General features: G+C 38.5%; 1 protein-coding gene across 1 annotated transcript in view; it reads left to right on the top strand.

The window, feature by feature from the left end:
- Positions 1-19,676, top strand: part of Usf3 (upstream transcription factor family member 3) — a 46,342-nt gene extending 26,666 nt beyond the window's left edge. Inside the window, exons 6-7 of the mRNA XM_015478505.2 lie at positions 4,256-4,352; positions 7,787-19,676. Coding sequence (XP_015333991.1) covers positions 4,256-4,352; positions 7,787-14,238 — 6,549 coding nt within the window. The 3' untranslated portion in view covers positions 14,239-19,676. The remainder of the gene's footprint in view (positions 1-4,255; positions 4,353-7,786) is intronic.
- The last annotated feature ends 361 nt before the right edge of the window (positions 19,677-20,037 follow it).

The raw sequence follows: 20,037 nt of genomic DNA on the forward strand, positions 1-20,037 counted from the left end.
CCTTCACTCATTACACAGTAAAATTTTGGTTTTAGATACCTCTTCTCTTATGATCTACTTTCCTTTTAATTTTAATAATAGGATATCATAATTAGTGGTAGCTTTTTGTTAATTAATTTTAATTAAATTCTTTAGACAAAGAATAATATATGCACATAGCAAATAGCACTAAAAAGCTTAAAACAAACATTAATCTCGTACCTGCATCCCAATCCGAACACAGCTCCTCAGAGCAAACATTCTCAACTGTTCCTCCTTGTGAAATGTACTACTGTGTTCTATTCTTTCTTTTCCTTCTCTTTCTTTCTTTTTTTCTTTCAGTACTGGGAGATGAAACCAGAGATTCTCCACCACTGAGCTACCCCTCCGTACTTTCTTATTTTTATTTTGAGACAGGATCTTGCTAAGTCACTAAGGCTGACCTCAAGTTTGTGTCCTCCAGCTTCAACCTCCCAACTCACTGGAATTGTAGACATATGCCATCATACCTTGCTTACTGTTATATTTCAAAATAACATACTTACATTTCTATATCTTAACTTTTCCATTTTAGATATTATCTATCAAAATCCTATTGGAGTTGTGGCTCATTGGTAGAGCGCTTGCCTAGCATGTGTGAGGTACTGGGTTCAGTTCTCAGCACATATTTATATAAACAAAATAAAAGTCCATTGACAATTAAAAAATATTTTTAAAAAATTCTATTGTGCTTTTTCCCTGACTTTCCCATATAATTCTGATTAAAATTGATATTCAGTTTTTATATTTTTTATATTATTAAGAATATGTAACTATTGTTTGTGGTTGACCCAAGGAGTATATTATTATTATGTTTCATTTCATATGTAACTCATAGTTTTTCATTTGCTTAAATTTCTATATATTTGTCTTTAATTCTTTCCATCCTTCCAACAGGCTCTTCATAGTTTTCTGGATGGTCAAGTTTACCACATAATTTCCATTTTCCATTTCCTTCCTTTGAAAGTTTATTTCTGAAACCTTCTGTCTTCCTTTTTCAATCTCAACTAATTGATCTCTTCCAACTCTCCTGTTTAATACCATATGTTAATTATGTGGATTTGATAACATCTAATCTAATTGAATGTTTTCTAGGATTTTTTCTGAAGTTTTCTGATTTCTTCCCCCCTTTTGTTGGATGTTTTATCTTTCTTTTTGGAGGCTTTTCTTAAAGCTTAGTGACAGGTAGCTATTTTTTTTTTCTGACTTGAGGATAGGCATTTAAAAAGCTGATCTAATAAATAGGCTTGTCATTTGGTGTCCCTGACTATTGCATGATTAGATGGTGTACTAGTAGTTTTTTTGTTGTGGTCATGGTAGAACTAAAAAAAAAAAAAAAAAAAAAAAATCTGAGGGATAAATACTAATTTTCCCCCCTGAGAAGGAATCTGTTAGTCTCTTACCTGGGAGTGGAAATGGTGGGAGTGGAGTATGAGTTTGTTTGGTAATATTTCGAATTTTGGGTCAAGGATGGTGGGGATAGAAAGTGTCATTCTTTGGTAGGGAGAATTTTACTTTACCCTGTTTTCACTTGGGAGCCTCATCGTGTCCACTTTTGTGCCAAGTATCTCTGAGGTTAAAATTCTCTGGTTCAGATTTCACAGAAAATAAACTTGTTTCTTGTGGTTGGGGCAAGAAGGGGGAAGTCATCCAGCTGCATAGGATATATGCATGGGGAAGTGGTTCCTATTACTGCTTTATTAAGAGCCTTTCAACAAGTCCTCTCGGTCAAGTCCCTGTACCTTGCCCCACCTTCTGTAGCAACTGGTGCTTCTCAGTATTGAAACTTCCTAGGAATTTAGAAGACAAAATCAACTTGCGGCTCAATAGTATCCCCCTTGGCAAGAATGTAGACTTCAGTTTCCTTTCATTCTCCCCTGCAGAGTGGATTTAGACTTCCACAAATGTGTTTTTTAAGTCTTCTAAAAATGTATTCTTTCTTTAACACAATGGCAAACTATGTCTTCTGATTTTTCTTTCTCCGAATTTTAATGTATAATAGGTGTGCTCACTAAATATTGGAAGTTGCTCAGCAAAATTATATTTTCACGCTTTGGGCTTTCATGAGTTTCTCTGAAGAAAGGAAAACATACCATTTCTCTTCCTTGGTGTCCTAGAATGTGCAAAGAAAGTCAGTATTTGGCTCCCAGAAGAAGAGTAGCCTAAAGTTTTTCTTGAGCATTGCTGCTGGCTCTGCCTGCTATCTCTAGTAAAGGGTCAGGTGCCTGGGTATTTATCAGGTTCTACCTTGGTTCATATTCTTATTTCAAGAAAGGACAATATTAGTTTTCTCTTCTAAAATAGTTTCCTTGGTTTATATTACTGAGTCTCTACTGGGACTTAGTATGAAGAACACAGAATTGAAGTTTGTTGAAGCAAAGCACTAAATTACAGTGATTCATACATGAAAAAAGCAATCCATAGGTAATATGTATGCTGGAGGAAAAGTTAAATATTTACTGCCACATTGTTCAGTAGCCAAAGAAGGAAATCAGAAATGGCTCTTAGGTAACTTAAATGTTTATCAGGAATAGACTGCTAAGTAAAATAAATACAGCCATTAGAAAGAATAAGATAGACTTCTAAGTTCCGCATGATGATATGTAGAAGATATATCTTTAAATTTTAAAAAGTACACTGTACTGTTTATAGCATTCTTTGATCTGGATTTTTAAAAAAGATATATATCTGAGCTAGGCACGGTGGCACATGCCTATAATCCCAGTAACTTGGGAGGCTAAGTCAGGAGATCACAAGTTCAAAGCCAGCCCCAACAATTTAGCAAGGTCCTAAGCAACTTAGCAAGGCCCTGTCTTAAGATAAAAAATAAAAAGGTCTGGGGATGTAACTTAGTGGTTAAACACCCCTGGGTTGATTCCTGGTACAAAATTTTTTAAAAATATATATACATGTACATATTGGTATAGCATATTTATGGAAGGATATACAAGTAAGTTTATAGTTATTACCTCTGGAACAGGGTGTGGAGAGCTAAAACACAAAGGAATGTTATTTTTGATGCCTATGCCTTCATATATTTACTTTTTTGCCAAGTGACTATTATGTTTCAGTTTTTAAAATTATCAATTAAGAATAAAGGAGCACTTTGACATAAAGCACAATCTTTTTGAAAAGCTTAGGAATGGAATACACTAGGAATATGACACCAGAACTCAATCAAGTGATGTTTCTTTCTCACCCTGTTACTTTGGATCATTTATAACTGCGGCTAACAGTAGAGAATAACATTAAGGTCTGAAATATTTAAATGGTCCTGAAGGCTCTCTCTGGCCTTTTCTTCTACCACTCTTCCTGATGTGTAGGATTCTCACTCTACTTACCTCCTTGCTGTTGTAGCCTTGCCCAGCCCAGCCCTGCCTGAGAACCTTTTGCCTTCTGACCTCATACCTGGGCCCTCTTCCTCCAGATGTCTACAGAGTGTGCTTTTTACTTCCAGGTTTTTGCTTAAGTATCACTAAACAGGGTGGCCTTCCCAGAGAGTATCTTAATTCAGCCTGCTGTAACAAAAACACCATGGACTGAGTGACTTAAACAACAAAGATTTATTTCTCATAATTCTGGAAGCTGGGAAGTCCAAAATCCATATTTGATTCCTGGTTGTGTCCTCACATGGAGGAAAAGGAGAAATCATCTCTCCCTCTCTTCTTATAAGGTCCCTAAACCCATTCATGAGTAACCGAATACCCTCTCAAAGGTCCCACCTCCTGATACCATTCCATTAGGGATTAGGACGTCAATCTATGAATTTGGTGGGAAGACACAAACATTCAGTGAACAGCACAGAGTAACTTCCACCATCAATTTAACCCCCTCCCTGGGACCCTGCTTTTTTATTTTGTATGTGTGTGTAATCTTGTCATCACCTAATTATTTTGCATATGTATTTATATTCTTCAAGGACAGGTGCTTTGTTTTATTACTGTATCCCAGTGCCTCAAATACAGAGCTTGACACATAGTAAAAGTCCAATAGAGGGCTGGGGATGTAGTTCATTGGTAGAGTGTGTGCCTAATAAGGCCCAAGTTCAACCCCCAGTACCAAAAAGAAAAGAAAGACAAAGCCTGATAGATATTTAGTAGAAGTGTTTGAATATGGTGCCTGCTTTAAATTTTGAAATGTTACATAACACATGTGAGATGAAGCCAGAGATTTCAGTTTCTTCTAGAAAGTTTTTACCCTTCAGTGAAGTTTTAAATCATTAATTTTTCTTTGGCAGAGCAAGAATATGATCCTGGACCAAGCCTTTAAATACATAACAGAATTGAAAAGGCAAAATGATGAACTCCTGCTTAATGGCGGAAACAATGAACAAGGTAACAACTTTGAGAGTCTTACTTTATGATTTTTGTTAAATGCTTAGATCTTTGTGTTATAGTGAAATTTATATAGATATAGAAGGGTTCCCTGCCCCACTACCCCCACCCCCCGCCAAAATCCCCAATAACAAAACCAAATCAACAAACAAAAGCATTATTAAGACCTTGCACTCAAGGGGTCTAGGAGAATAATATTTCAAATAAAGTCACTTTAACTCTGCTGTCTCCTCCGGGAACAACTGTAATCTTATGTGTATACATGGTTTTGATTTTAGACTCTTCCGTGGACTTCATGTTTGCCTCACTCATGATACTAATAATACTAAATCTCCTTTATCCCAGTTGGATCTTGTAGCTAGGGGATTCCCATAAGAGGATGTGGGGAGGAGTTCTGCTCTGTGTGACTTACTAACAGGATAGGATAGGCCTGTGCCAAATCTTAACTGCATTAACTCAAAAGGTCAAAACATTCATTCATAATTGTTTGTGTGGATGTAATATATGCATCCAGCTGTCTGATCATTTAATAATATTTGATTTTTAGATAGAAATGACTTTTTTTTTATGCTGTCAATGAGTTTTACCACTTTTAGAGAGAAGCCGAAAACAATAATATCCCAGGCAAGTGTAAAGCTCAGGGTGATAGGACAGTTTGAATTGTTCTTTATTTATGGCTCTGATAAGAGCAGAGAATATTCTGTGACAGGTCAGTCAGCCACCTTAAAAGGAGAGAAACAAGGCAGAATTTGCTGGGCTGTTTATTACAACACATGGGAAGGATATTTGAAAGTATATCCAGGATGTCAGATTTTGGAATTCTCTTTGTTAGCTTTTAGTGAAATAACAATTTATCCCCCTCCTAGGTCAACTGTCTTTTATGGTCTAGGCTGTTTTGTGTGATGCTGCCAGAGAGTTAGATACAATAATCTGTGTTCCATTATGAGGTACCTCACAAAAGGAACAGGAAGTCAGAATGATATGTAGACTCTTTTAGAGAAGGCTCCTTTCATTTCAAAGCATGGAGGCTGAGGCATTCATGTTACCTTAGGGAAAAGGGAAGCTGTTGAAAAAATACAGGTGCATGGGACTCAGGAAAAGCCAAATATCCAGGCTAGGGTTTAGGGGTAGCACAGAAATGACTGAGTCATCATTTCTATCACTATTATTTTTCTGGTTCTTTTTGTGCTTCTGCTTTATGCCTCCCCCACCCCCCCCCCCCGCCGAGTGATTCTGCTTTTTTTTTTTTTTTTTTTTTAGTTGTTTTTTTTTTATTTTTATGTGGTGCTGAGGATTGAGCCCAGTGCCTCACATATGCCAGGCAATTGCTCTACCACTGAGCTACAACCCCAGCCCCTGGTGGCTGCTTCTTTATACTCATCATTCACATGATACTCCAGCACAGTGGTCAAAGCAACACCTTGGAGCCAGGCCCACTTGGGTTGTAGTCTCACCTTTGTTCTCTCACTTAGTACCTTTTGGCCAGTTATTTAATCTCCCCAAATTTCAGTTTCCCTATTGTTTTTATTCTTCCCCCTTCCCCCACCCAGTATTAGGGATTGAACACAGGGCCTTGTGCATACTAGACAAGGACTCTACCCCTGAGCTACATTCCCAGCCCCTTTTATTTTATTTTTGAGATAGGGTTTTACCAAGTTACCCAGTCTGGCCTTGAACTTGATCCTTCTACCTCAGCTTCTCAAATAGCTGGGATTATAGGTATCTTAAAATGAGGATAATCAGAGTATCTACATGGATGATTTTAGGCAAATTTGATAATTACTCTGAACCTATTTCTTTTATCTAAAATGGTAATAATAATAATCAGTAGTTCTCATTTTATAGTTTTTATGAGAATTAAAAGAGAGAATAGAGGTAAAGCATTTAGACTAAAGCCTCACACATAGTAAATGCTTGGTAAATATTAGCTGTTATCATTGGTGTGGTTATTATTAAGTGAGACAATGAATGAAAAGTGCCAGGCAGTAAATGTGTAATAAGTAAAAGCAAAGATTCTTATTATTTGGTTCATAATAGCTATCTTTTAATTCCCGCTTCCCTTTCTTTAGCAGTATTGGTGGAGATTAAACTCAGGGACACTCTACTATTGAGCTACATCCCCAAATCTTTTATTTTTTAATTTTATTTTTTGTAGTTGTAGATGGACAGAATGCCTTTATTTTATTTTATTTTTTATTATTTTTATGTGGTGCTGAGGATCAAACCCAGTGCCTCATGCTTGCTAAGCAAGTGCTCTGCCACTGAGCTACAAACCCCAGCCTGTATTTTTAATTTTGAGATAGGGTCTCACTAAGTTGCTAAAACTGGCCTCAAATTTGTGATCCTCTTGCCTCAGAGCTCTTGAGTCCCTGGGATTACAGGCACATGCCACTATGCCAAACAATTATCCTTTAAGATTCTAATATTTGTCTCGTAGTTTAAGTACCTGACAAATATGATCTGCCAATCTCAGGTCATCCTTGTTGAAATAAAACTCTTCATTTTAGGCTACATCCTAGAACATGAGTCTTGTGGGGCAAGGATAAGAATACCTACCACTATGACAAGGCAGATGGGGATGTATCAGGCAAAGGAGTCAAGAGTATAAATACCATCAACCAACACTGCCCCCGTAGGACCTGTGGGTAAAGCTGTCTCTCTTATAAAGGAGAGGGGTATAGCAGGTGTCTTCACTGCTCAGCAGTGCACCTGCCTTGGCCCTACCAAGGAAAATGCAGGTTCCATTGCTGGTACTCTCTTTGATACTCTACCACTCTACTTCTGATATGTTCTCGTTCCCACTTCAGTCACCATTGTTTGTTTCAGAGGGTAAAATGAAAGCTCAAACCATTTATAAGGACCTATTTGGTACTACCGCAAGTCATGTTAGTTATTGCAGCATTTAAATGGTATTATAGGCATTTTCAGTGTAAGTTTCCTACCATGTTATCATTATATCAATAAGTCTTCCTTTGCTTTACTTGCATAGCTACTCTATTGGAAATTTTCCAATTGAGAATTTTGAGATTTCTGCCTTATAAGTTATTTTCCAGTGGTTGGCCTTTAAAGATAGATACTTTTAAAAGAATGGGATAGGGGGGCTGGGGATGTGGCTCAAGTAGTAGCGCGCTCGCCTGGCATGCGTGCGGCCCGGGTTCGATCCTCAGCACCACATACAAAGATGTTGTGTCCGCCGAAAACTAAGAAATAAATATTTAAAAATTCTCTTTAAAAAAAAAAAGAATGGGATAGGAGCTTGAGTACCATTCTAAAGAGAAGAAAGAACTTGTATTAGCAAAGAGCTAAGAATTCTCAGTTGAGGTTTCTAGAATGCTAGCATTAGAATTCAGTAGTTTAGTATACAGTTCTTTCTCAAGTTATTGTAAAAACTAACATTCACTAGTAATTTTTAATTTTTATTTTTAAAATTATAGCTGAAGAAATTAAAAAATTACGGAAACAACTGGAAGAAATCCAAAAAGAAAATGGCCGATATATTGAATTACTGAAAGCAAATGATATATGCTTGTACGATGACCCCACAATCCACTGGAAAGGAAATCTTAAAAACTCAAAGGTGTCTGTTGTTATTCCAAGTGACCAAGTTCAAAAAAATATCATTGTTTATTCCAATGGGAGTCAGCCTGGTGGAAACAGCCAGGGGACAGCTGTTCAGGGGATAACTTTTAATGTCAGTCATAATTTACAAAAGCAAACTGCCAATGTGGTGCCGGTGCAGAGGACTTGCAATCTTGTGACTCCTGTGTCTATTTCTGGAGTTTACCCTTCTGAAAACAAGCCGTGGCATCAGACCACAGTTTCTGCACTGGCTGCCAACCAGCCTGTTCCTCTTTGTCTTCCTGCTACCGTTTCTGCTCAAAATATTCTTGAGCTTTCCACCTCTGAAAGTGAATCAAGTGTGCTTGGTGCCACTGGAAGCTCACTAATTGCTGTTTCAGTTGGGTCTGAGCCTCACCAACATCAGTCTTTGCACACAGGTCTAAATGATCAAAATTCTTCTGAAACTAATAATGGGCAAGAGAGCCCTAAATTATTAAAGAGGACAGCCCCTTGTGTTACAAGTGTCCCCCCAAACTCCTCAGCACCTGCCACTAAAGTGCACCGTGGAACCAAGTCCTGTCTGAGTACACAGAACTTCAGAGGTGACTTTCAAAACACCTTTGTTGTTTCAGTTACCACTGCAGTCTGTTCCCAGCTCCCTAGATCTGCAGGTAATTCTTCTCCAGTGAGTGTTAGCAAGTGCACAGTCTCGACAAGTACAACCTCAGTGGTGGCACCATCTGCCACTGGAGTAGGGAAGACTACTACTCCTGTAAGCACTCTTTCTACAAATCCTTTGGACAGTGGTTGGACTCTTTCTTGTTCTTTGCCTTCTTCAAGTGTTAGTGCTTCAGATTTGAAAAACATTAATAGCCTTACGCGAATTTCTTCAGCTGGAAACACACAGACAACGTGGACTACTTTGCAGCTGGCAGGAAACACTATTCAGCCCTTAAGCCAGACACCATCTTCCACTGTGATTCCAGTACTAAATGAGTCTGGTCCTAGCCCCACTGCAAGCAACCACAGTAGACACATGGCTACAGGCATCAACTTAAATAATTCCCTTCCAACAGATGGGTTATCAGTTGAGCAAGTAGTTGTAACCTTGCCTTCTTGTCCATCTTTACCTATGCAGCCACTAATTGCCCAGCCACAAGTTAAATCTCAGCCACCAAAAAATATCCTTCCACTGAATTCAGCAATGCAAGTGATTCAGATGGCTCAGCCAGTTGGGTCAGCTGTTAATGCAACTCCAGCTAATCAAAATGTTATCATTCTTCAGCCCCCCAGCACTACCCCATGCCCCACAGTGGTGAGGGCAGAGGTTCCCAACCAAACAGTAGGTCAACAGATAGTCATTATCCAGGCAGCTAATCAGAACCCGTTGCCACTCCTCTCTGCTCCACCTCCTGCTTCTGTTCGACTCCCTGTCAATGGAGCCAGTGCTATAATTGGGTCTAATCATTCAGTGCAAAATGTTTCAACTCCACAAACTTTTGGAGGAAAGCACCTTGTCCATATATTACCAAGACCTTCATCTTTGTCAACATCTAATTCAACACAGACTTTTTCTGTTACCATGTCAAACCAACAACAGCCTCAAACCATTTCTTTAAATGGACAGCTCTTTGCTTTGCAGCCTGTGATGTCTTCATCAGGAACTACAAATCACACCCCTATGCAAATTATTCAACCCACCACCAGCGAAGATCCAAATACCAATGTTGCCCTGAATACATTTGGTGCTTTGGCCAGCCTCAATCAAAGCATCTCACAGATGGCTGGGCAGAGCTGTGTACAACTATCTCTTAGCCAGCCTGCCAATCCTCAAATTGCTGCAAATAGTCAAACCTCCCCAACTAACTGTGTTTCATTAACAACCACTGTTGCACCTCCCATGACAACTGACAATTCGGCCATACCCCCTGGTACTTTTAATCTTGTGACTACTTCCTCAATGAACACTGTTGCTTGTTTGCCACCTACCACAAAGTCAAAAAGATTAAATAAGAAGCCAGGTGCCAAGAAACATATAGCAGCTAGCAAACCCACATGTCCTCTGAATCCAGTCAGAGAGGTGGGCAAGTCAGACTGCCCCAACATGGAAAGCTCAGCAGAGCCATCATGTACTCCTGGACTGCTGGAAAGCCTTCCTGTTGTGCTACCACCTGCCACTCTGTCCCAGGCAAATAGTGGAAGTGTTTCTGCTTCACATTCTTTGGACATGCTAAATTCGGAATCAGTAATACCTGAATCTGTATCCAAATCTAACTCAGCAGAAGAGTCTAGCTCATCCTCCCAAGAATCTGGAATAAGTGAACATTGTGCAGTAGCCCCAGCAAAATCCAAAGATTCTACCCCCATTTTGCAAAGAGAGACTTCTCAGGATAAACCACCAACTAGCTTAGCATTATCAGATGCTACCAAATCCTGTACTTCAGCCAATGTATTGATTCCATCTCCAAATCCTCAGATTTTGGTTTCTCAGGTGTCTGGTTTGTCATCCTCCACAAGGACTACAAGTACTGACTGTGTTTCTGAGGTAGAAATCATTGCTGAACCTTGCAGGATGGAGCAAGAGTCATCTGATACAATGCAAACTGCAGGTCTCTTAAAGGGGCAAGGGTTAACTACATTACTATCTGATGTTGCTAAAGAAAAAGACCCCCAGAAATCAACTCTTTCTGACCCTATGGATCATCCTGACTTTTCTTCAGAAAATTCTAAGATAATTGATTCAACTGTTGATTTACACCCCAAGCAGGAACTGTTACTGATGAACAACGATGATAGAGATCCACCACAGCATCAGTCCTGCCTCCCTGATCAGGAAGTTATTAATGGTTCTTTGCTCACCAGTAGGCAAGCTGACTCCCCCTCATCAACCAGCTCTGGAAGTACTCGCAGTTTTTCAGTTGCATCCATGCTTCCCGAAACAACTAGAGAAGATGTGACCAGCAGTACCTCAACTAATACATGTGACAGCTATACCTTTGCAGGGCAACCTGATATAGTAGCTCTTGCAGCAACAGTTATTTTTGGCCATCACAACATTGAGAAGGGAAGAGTTGATATTCAGGCTGATATAAGGGAAGGTACTTCAAAGCCTTCTGAAGCATCATCTTTAGAAGGAGACCAGTCTTTCAAATCACAGATCCCTAAAGAGAATGGCACAGGACAGACAGAAGCAACACCAAATGAACTTAACTCTCAGGATTCAATTGAAGTAACAGTGGACAGGCCCCTTGAAAAACCAAGTTGCTCTCTAGGAATTAAAACATCAAATGGTTCCTTACAGGTTTCAACTTCTCAGCCACCAAGCCTCACCAGTTTAAGTGTGAATAATCTCATCCATCAGAGCAGTATCAGCCATCCGTTAGTCAGCTGTGCAAGTCTGTCCCAACCTTCAGAGCAAACAACTGCTCCTGCGACAGTTAATCTGACTGTTTCTTCTAGCTCCTACAGCAGCCAGCCTCCTGGACCACCTCTGATGACAGAATATTCTCAAGACCAGCTAAGTACTATGAATAATACCATACTGAATTCACAGATTCAAGAGTCCCTCTTAAAGCCAAGTCACGAAAGCCGAAAAGATTCTGCTAAGCGCACTGTCCAAGATGACCTTTTACTGTCTTCAGCCAAACGTCAAAAGCATTGTCAACCAGTCCCCCTCAGACTTGAAAACATGTCCCTAATGAGTGGAACTCCAGACAGCATTTCTGATCAAACTCAAATGATGGTTAGTCAGCTCCCTCCCAATTCTTCAAACTCAGTTGTGCCTGTTAGCAACCCAGCACATGGAGATGGCCTTACACGATTATTTCCACCTGGTAACAACTTTGTGTCCCCTGCATTGAGGCAAGCTGAAGTTCAGTGTAGCTCTCAGCCTTCAGTTGCCGAGCAGCAGCAAACCCAGGCAAGTCAGCATCTACAAGCCCTGCAACAGCATGTTCCAGCTCAAGGTGTATCTCACCTTCACAGTAACCATCTGTACATCAAGCAGCAGCAGCAACAGCAAGCAGGGCAATTAAGAGAAAGGCATCACTTGTATCAACTGCAGCATCACGTACCTCATGCAGAGAGTGCTGTTCACTCTCAGCCCCATAATGTGCACCAACAGAGAACTCTGCAACAGGAAGTTCAGATGCAGAAAAAAAGGAATCTCGTTCAGGGCAATCAGGCCTCTCAGCTTTCCTTACAACCAAAGCATCATGGAACTGACCAAGCCAGACCCAAGAGTGGCCAGCCCCATCCCCACCATCAACAGATGCAGCAACAGATGCAGCAACACTTTGGAAGTTCCCAGCCAGAAAAGAGCTGTGAAAACCCTTCAACTAGCCGGAACCATCACAGCCATCCCCCAAACCACCTCAATCAAGATATTATGCACCAGCAGCAGGACGTTGGAAGCAGACAGCCAGGATCAGGGATTTCTTCTGAACATGTGTCTGGGCATAATCCAATGCAGAGGCTTTTGACATCAAGAGGCTTGGAGCAGCAAATGGTGTCCCAATCGAGTATTGTAACAAGACCTTCAGATATGACCTGTACTCCACACAGGCCAGAGAGAAATCGCGTTTCCAGTTATTCTGCTGAGGCACTCATTGGAAAGACATCTTCTAATTCAGAGCAGAGAATGGGTATATCAATTCAGGGTTCCAGAGTTTCAGATCAGCTTGAAATGAGAAGCTATCTTGATGTTCCCAGGAATAAAAGCTTGGCTATTCATAATATGCAGGGTCGTGTAGACCATACTGTTGCCTCAGATATTCGCCTTTCTGATTGTCAGACATTTAAACCAAGTGGAGCCAGTCAACAGCCCCAGAATAATTTTGAAGTACAGTCTTCAAGAAATAATGAAATAGTTAACCCTGTATCTTCATTGAGGAGTATGCAGTCTCAGGCTTTTCGGATTAGTCAAAACACTGGCCCACCACCGATCGACCGGCAAAAGCGATTACCGTATCCACCAGTTCAGAGCATCCCAACAGGAAATGCTATCCCACCAAGGGACAGTGAAAATACATGTCACCAAAGTTTTATGCAGAGTTTGCTTGCCCCTCATCTTGGTGATCAGGTCATTGGGAGCCAGAGATCACTCCCAGAACATCAGAGGAATACACAGTGTGGTCCATCCTCTGCAATTGAATATAATTGTCCTCCAGCTCATGAAAGTGTCCATATTAGAAGAGAGAGTGAGAATCAGAATAGGGAAAGTTGTGACATGTCTTTAGGTGCAATTAACACAAGGAACAACGCCTTGAATATTCCTTTTTCAAGTTCCTCTTCCTCAGGAGATATTCAAGGTAGAAACACAAGTCCCAATGTTTCTGTACAGAAGTCCAACCCCATGAGGATTACTGACAGTCATGGGACCAAGGGCCACATGAACCCTCCTGTCACAACCAACATGCATGGGGTTGCAAGGCCAGCTTTGCCACACCCATCTGTGTCTCATGGAAATGCTGACCAAGGCCCTCCTGTACGTCAAGCTAATTCTTCAGTTCCCCAGAGATCAAGACATCCCTTGCAAGATAGCAGTGGTTCCAAAATTCGTCAACCTGAGAGGAATCGTTCTGGAAACCAAAGGCATAGTAATGTCTTTGATCCAAGTCTTCCCCATCTTCCTCTCTCTACTAGTGGCAGTATGATTCTTGGACGTCAACAGCCCACTACGGAGAAGAGAGGAAGTATTGTTCGTTTCATGCCTGATAGTCCACAAGTCCCTAATGATAATTCAGGTCCTGACCAGCATACGCTATCACAGAATTTTGGTTTTCCTTTTATTCCTGAGGGTGGTATGAATCCACCAATAAATGCTAATACTTCTTTCATTCCACAGGTTACGCAGCCCAGTGCCACTCGAACTCCAGCCCTCATTCCAGTAGATCCTCAAAATACTCTACCTTCATTCTATCCCCCATATTCTCCTGCTCATCCTACACTGTCCAATGATATTTCAATCCCTTATTTTTCTAATCAAATGTTCTCAAATCCTAGCACAGAGAAGGTTAACAGTGGAAGTTTGAATAACCGATTTGGATCAATTTTATCTCCTCCCAGACCTGTTGGCTTTGCTCAACCAAGTTTTCCTTTACTCCCTGATATGCCACCAATGCACATGACCAACTCTCACTTATCCAATTTTAATATGACATCTTTGTTTCCAGAAATAGCAACAGCTCTTCCTGATGGCTCAGCAATGTCTCCTTTGCTTACAATAGCAAACTCCTCTGCCTCTGACTCTTCCAAGCAGTCCTCGAACAGACCTGCCCACAACATAAGCCATATTTTAGGTCATGATTGCAGTTCAGCTGTTTAAATATAGATAAACTAAATGTGAAGATATTAAAGGTCTTGAGTGAGATTATAAAAGTGTGTGCATGCACACGTACATGTACGTGTACATGAAGAGAGGAATTTTGTGTGTGTTTGTATAATCAATTTTCAATTATCTTCTGAATGTAGGGATCCATGTCCATGTCTGAGATCATGCAAAATTTGTCAAAAACAAATTATGTTTTTTTTTAAGTGCATGGAGTGTTTTTTATGTTTCAAGCTTTCAAGCATATTGACATTTCCAAGTTTGATTTGTAATTTTATATTCCCTGAATATAAGTCAACTGAAAATTGGGGGACCTCACCTTGGAATGTGCTGAGTGGTAGGAAGGGACTGAGATTTTAAGCATCGTCACTGGTAATTTTTAAAATAGTTGAGTTGTTATTCAAAACATAAGCAACTTGATAAAGCCAATGGCTCATAACCAGATGATGGATGGTCAACATCTAAAAAAATTTCTCAGCTGAAACGGTGTTGAATTGATGTTAAATTAAATGTCCATACAGTCAAGCAGATAGCAGATAAATTAATTATCTAATAAGCCTTCATCCCAAAGTTTGGCTTAGGGAGAGTCTTCTTTCTTGATTCTAATTATTCATAAGTTATCTGTTCTTCAAAATAGGGAGCCACATTGTACTTTAATGTGCCAGGATCTTTAAAGCAAAAGTCTTCCCAGACAATTAGCCTTAAAAATAGAAAGGTAAAAAGTAAAGGACACAATTGTTCTCCATCACGTACTTGTATTTTGCATCAGGCCATAAGGATAAAAGCAGTTATATAGTGGAGTTTTTCATGGAGTCATTAACAATTGGTGTTTTGTCAATTGAGTTTTGATTTAGTGTTCTCTCTTCATTCATTTATTTGACTTTGAAATAAATTCTTTTCCATTAATTTAAATATTAGGACTGATCAGCAAGTCATGCATTTAGAATATTTACATTTATTTGTAAAGATACATTTGAGTCTTACTTTTAAAAAATATTTCTGAACAGAGTTTTAAGCTCTCTCAGCATTTTCATTTAGTAATATTTATATTTTAAATAAGGCATTGTATATTGCATTATTATCCTTTATACAGAATTATCATAATGAGAAGGTGTATTGGTTCAATATTTTCTCTTGATGGTAAATGTGAAATGGTGCTTCAAAAAAATACAGTCTTTATATATGTCCATGTGTGTATGTGAGAGTATATATGAAAACAGACAGATTTTAAAGTATAAACTGGTCCCTACTATTCCACAATGTATACATACTTAAAAATACCATGTTGTGCACAATAAATTCATACAATTTTATTTATCAAGTAAATAAATTTGAGAAAACAATAGGTTTGCCATCTGAAAATAGGAAATTAAGACCTGCTAAAGTATAGAAAAACTTGATGCAGGTGAGGTTTTTTAATAAAAACACCCAGGAATTTAATAATAAATTTTAAAACATGCGTTGAATTTTGAGAACTAAAACAAATGAGCAAAACCCTAAGAAAACAGTTGTAAATGATATGCTGATTTTTTTAACCCTGTTAAACTATGACTTTTTGTTGTTATATTCTGCCCAAAATGGAATGAGGTGGGGAAAATGCATATAAATTGTTCTGTCTGCTCTGTTAAAAAAAAGTAAAACCTGGGACCAGCATTTATTTCCATCCTAACAAAGCCTCCTGTGGCCTGGTCAGAGCAATTACCTCCTGCATCCCTCTTCTGCAGACTGAAATGGTCACTTATGCCTCTTCACTGTTCTCACCAAACCTTACCATCTGTTTCTGCTGCCTGCTAAAGCAGTCTCCAGGAGTAAAGAAACAGCATAAACCATAGAAACCTGTACTGCCTCCCTTCAAAATGGTCTTGGGGAGAAAATAGGAGAACTTCATGAATAAGTTACTTAAATAAAAATGTATAAACACAGCAATTACACTTTTTGGAGAAAAAACACAGCAAGATCTACAACTTGTTTTTTATTTCTCTGAATTTTAAGCTTTAATATTCAATTTTTTTTTAGTACTTGGAAGGTTCAATCTGCCAATTTTGGAGGGGGGAGTACTGGGGATTTAATGGTGTGCTTGACCACTGAGCCACATCCCCAGTCCTTTTCATTTTTTATTTTGAGACAGGGTCTCACTAAATTGCTTAGAGCCTCACTGAGTTGCTAAGGCTGGCTTTGAATTTGTGATCATCCTTACTTAGTCTCCCAAGTACCTGGGATTACAAGATTGTGCCACTTGCCTGGCTAATCTGCCAATTCAAGAAGGGCAGTTTTCTATATATTTATCTCTTCCTCCCCTCCTCCTTCTTCTCTGCCTGTCCCTCTCACACATGCCCCCACATAAAAGTGGCCATTGAGTTCTGTAGAACTAGAGGCTTCTGTATATAACTGGAGCAAAGGTAACAGGCCATGGTGAAGCTCAGTTCCCTTCCACCTCTAGATTGGGTCTTGTTACCCAGGCTAGTTCCAAATTACTGGGCTCAAGAGATCTTCCTGCCCCACCTTTGCAAGTAGCTTCTCTAGGGGCTCTCCACCACACCCAGATGAAGAGTTCAGTTTAAACGTTGCAGTTCAAAGGGCTCAAAAATCTGTTACTTTCAGTTATTTCTATTGCATTGATTGTATTTTATTGTTCATCTATATTCAGAAATAGCATTTTCATTCCTCAGAACTTTTATTCCAAGAATATAACACTGATATTGAATGAGTCTAAGAAAGGCTTGTTGTTTGACTATCTGCAAATATTTGGGCTCCAGCTTATATGTAACTTTAATTATCTTATGGACAAAAGCATATATATCTTAGAGATCATTTTATATATGGGATCAATTCTGAGTGTTCACACCAAAGTACTCTTATTTGATTTTAAAGCATGAGTACTTACCAGCAGTATTAAGTATTTGAATTGAGGTACATGGTTTTGAGCAGGAAATTTGTTATATAGGACTTAGTGATATCAGTATATAATCTTTTGGTACAGGAATGGCAGAAAATGCAGTCAATTTTGGCTATTGTAAATTGAAATGTTATTCTTGGCTTGCTCACATGATATACAAAGTTAAACTATTTCCACAAATAATTTTTCAACTTCTGAAAATACGCAGATGTCTGAATCATAAGTGAGAGTCATTGAATCATTTCTCTTTTAGCATTATTGATTACATAGAATCAGTTAAAGAAAATAGTTGATTCTTCTCAACATTTAATAAGTTCTATGAAGTGAAAAATTTTAGATTTTTCCTCATGTATAAACCTTGTCATTGCATTTGTTAAATATATAAATCATAGATGAAATAAATTAATTTTGGAAGTATTTATTTTTTGGAAAATACAGGTTGCTTTGGGATGTGTCATGTTTTATGCCACGTCAGGAAATTTAATTTTGTTTATTGTCAGATATTTTGGGACACAAGAATTTGCACTTTTTTTTAAGTAAGGATGAGAATTCCATAGTAATCATGATTTATAAAATTTAACATATCTAAACTGTGGGAAGGAAGGCCATATTGTTTCACAGCAACTTCTAGTCATAAGTCAAGGTTATGTTGAACTTTAAAAACTCAATGTTATTAAAGTACAAAATCATTTAAAAATTTTAAAGATAGTTCATTTATCTTGTTCTTGCCTTCTAACATCAGTCATTTCATTGAGAGGCTAAAACTTATACTACAAAAACTGTGGACATGCATTTTAATGGAAGTGATATTAAAATTTTGAGAAAGACTTATTAATGTGCATCATCTCAGCTTTCTCCTTTCTTTTCTACATAGGTACCTATGTTCTTATTATTTTATATCTGTTCCATATCAAATAGGGGACAAGGAGCCTGGTCATTTCCTTAGCAGGATAACTAACTATTCATTTGCCTTGAAACATTTATTGGTTCTATTAGATTAGTTTGTGGGAGTGAGTCATACTTCCAAATTAGTGATTCCCAATTTTTGGCTTTGGGAACCATATTCTTTCTTCCTATTCTCTTAAGTAGCAACAACAGTATTAGTTCAGAATTTGATCTAAAATATTTCAATATGTCATATGGCTCTTCCCTAGGTTTGGTGGACTTGTTTGTTTTTTTTTTTCCCACGGTGGAATGAAGAAAGGGCAAAGGTGATAACAAAATGAAATAGCTTTGGGTTGATTTCCTGAGGAGCCTAGAAGTCATTGCAATTCTGTTATCTAGATAAGTGCTGCCTTTGCCTTAGGTAATGCATCTATGGTTGTGTACATCTAAAGGGCAATAGTAATAACCAATGACCAGATAAACTGGTGTGGAGTTGATCTCAGTGGTGATTTTATGATACCAATATGCAAATTAAAGGCAGAAATTAGTTTCTTCCCGATATGCCTTTTTGGCTGAATGTTACAATTTTTCCTTCCCCAGAGTTCTACATAAAAGGGTCCTTTTTGGACTTAACTATACTCTCTGCATTTCACTCTTCCTGGGTTGTTTTATCTAAAAGAGTGAAACCTAGAGAGTGTTTCTATGAGTCTGTAGGCATCACCAAACTTAGATTGAGGCAATTCAGATATACTTGGCATAAATATTGAGGACCTTGTTGGATGCAGAGTTTCTATCTCTTTCCCAATGCCTCTCTGCTAATACTGCATTTTACCTAAAACTGTGCCTCTGGTCCTTAGACCAGATATTGGAATATATCATCACCCTCTCCATGATAGAAGGGACCAGCCAGGATGGTGCAAGGTGCGTAATCAAACACCTCCTAGAAGCAAGTACAATAGATTCTCACTGTTGCCTTATCATTCTCTGAGCCATCTTCAAAGTTGATCTTGTTAAAACAAAACAAAACAAAAACTAGTTAGTAGCAAAACTCCTTTGAAACACAGAGATTATATATGGTGGTCATTTAGCATCCTTATTTCTGGATTTGCACAAACTATCAACTGTAACCTTTTTCTGGCATATGGTGGTCAATTGCTTCATAAACATGAGTTAAGTTGAAGATGTTGGGCATCATATCCACAATGGTGTTACTTTGAATGACCACATAATCTCTCACTAGAGATGTCATGAGACATAGAAAGTAATTTGATTTGTAATGTAACATGTTTTTTAAAAAGATGATCTTTATTTTTTTTTTTTGCTTAGTTGTATGTACAGCTATACACCATACTATGCCATAGGAATTTAAAGTTTGATCTATTTAAATCCCTTCTTCACTTTTCTGAGAGCTCTCTGCCCTCCCACCCCTGAAGTCTTAAGATCACTTTCATCTGTGAGGTACCGAGGCACTGGGCTTGACTAGAGTGGTAACCTTGATGGGAAGTTAAACTGTTGATCTTCCAAGAAGAAAGGGACCAGACAGTGTTGCTTAAGATGCTGCAGTTGTGTTACTGTGAAGAAAAGATTTGCTTCCACTTTCAGCAGGTTATATAAATATCTATACATATATATATATATATATATTTTCATTTTGGAAAAAAAAAGTTTGAAAAATCTGAGAACATAATTCCTTCACAAATTATTTATAGATACACTGGGTGAGAAGCTTACTGTACGGCAGTCATCAGATAAAAGCTAAGTTTAGTGCTTCAATAGTGTAATATTTGTATCTATTATTATGCCAGCAGTGTCTGCTGTGCATTGTGTCCTATTTCTGTAAATCACCTGGTTTGTAATTCTAATAGAAATCAATTTGTTTTTTTAATGGAATCCAGAGCAGATATGTATAATAAGATCAGGATTGTCCTACAGTTGTAAATAAGAATGGGTCCTGTTTATTTTGACATCTTTTTACAAATGCATTGTATTAGGGTGTGAATATTCTGAACCATGCT

Source organism: Marmota marmota, unplaced genomic scaffold (genome assembly GCF_001458135.2).
Source record: "Marmota marmota marmota unplaced genomic scaffold, marMar, whole genome shotgun sequence".
In the NCBI taxonomy this organism is placed as follows: Eukaryota; Metazoa; Chordata; class Mammalia; order Rodentia; family Sciuridae; genus Marmota; species Marmota marmota.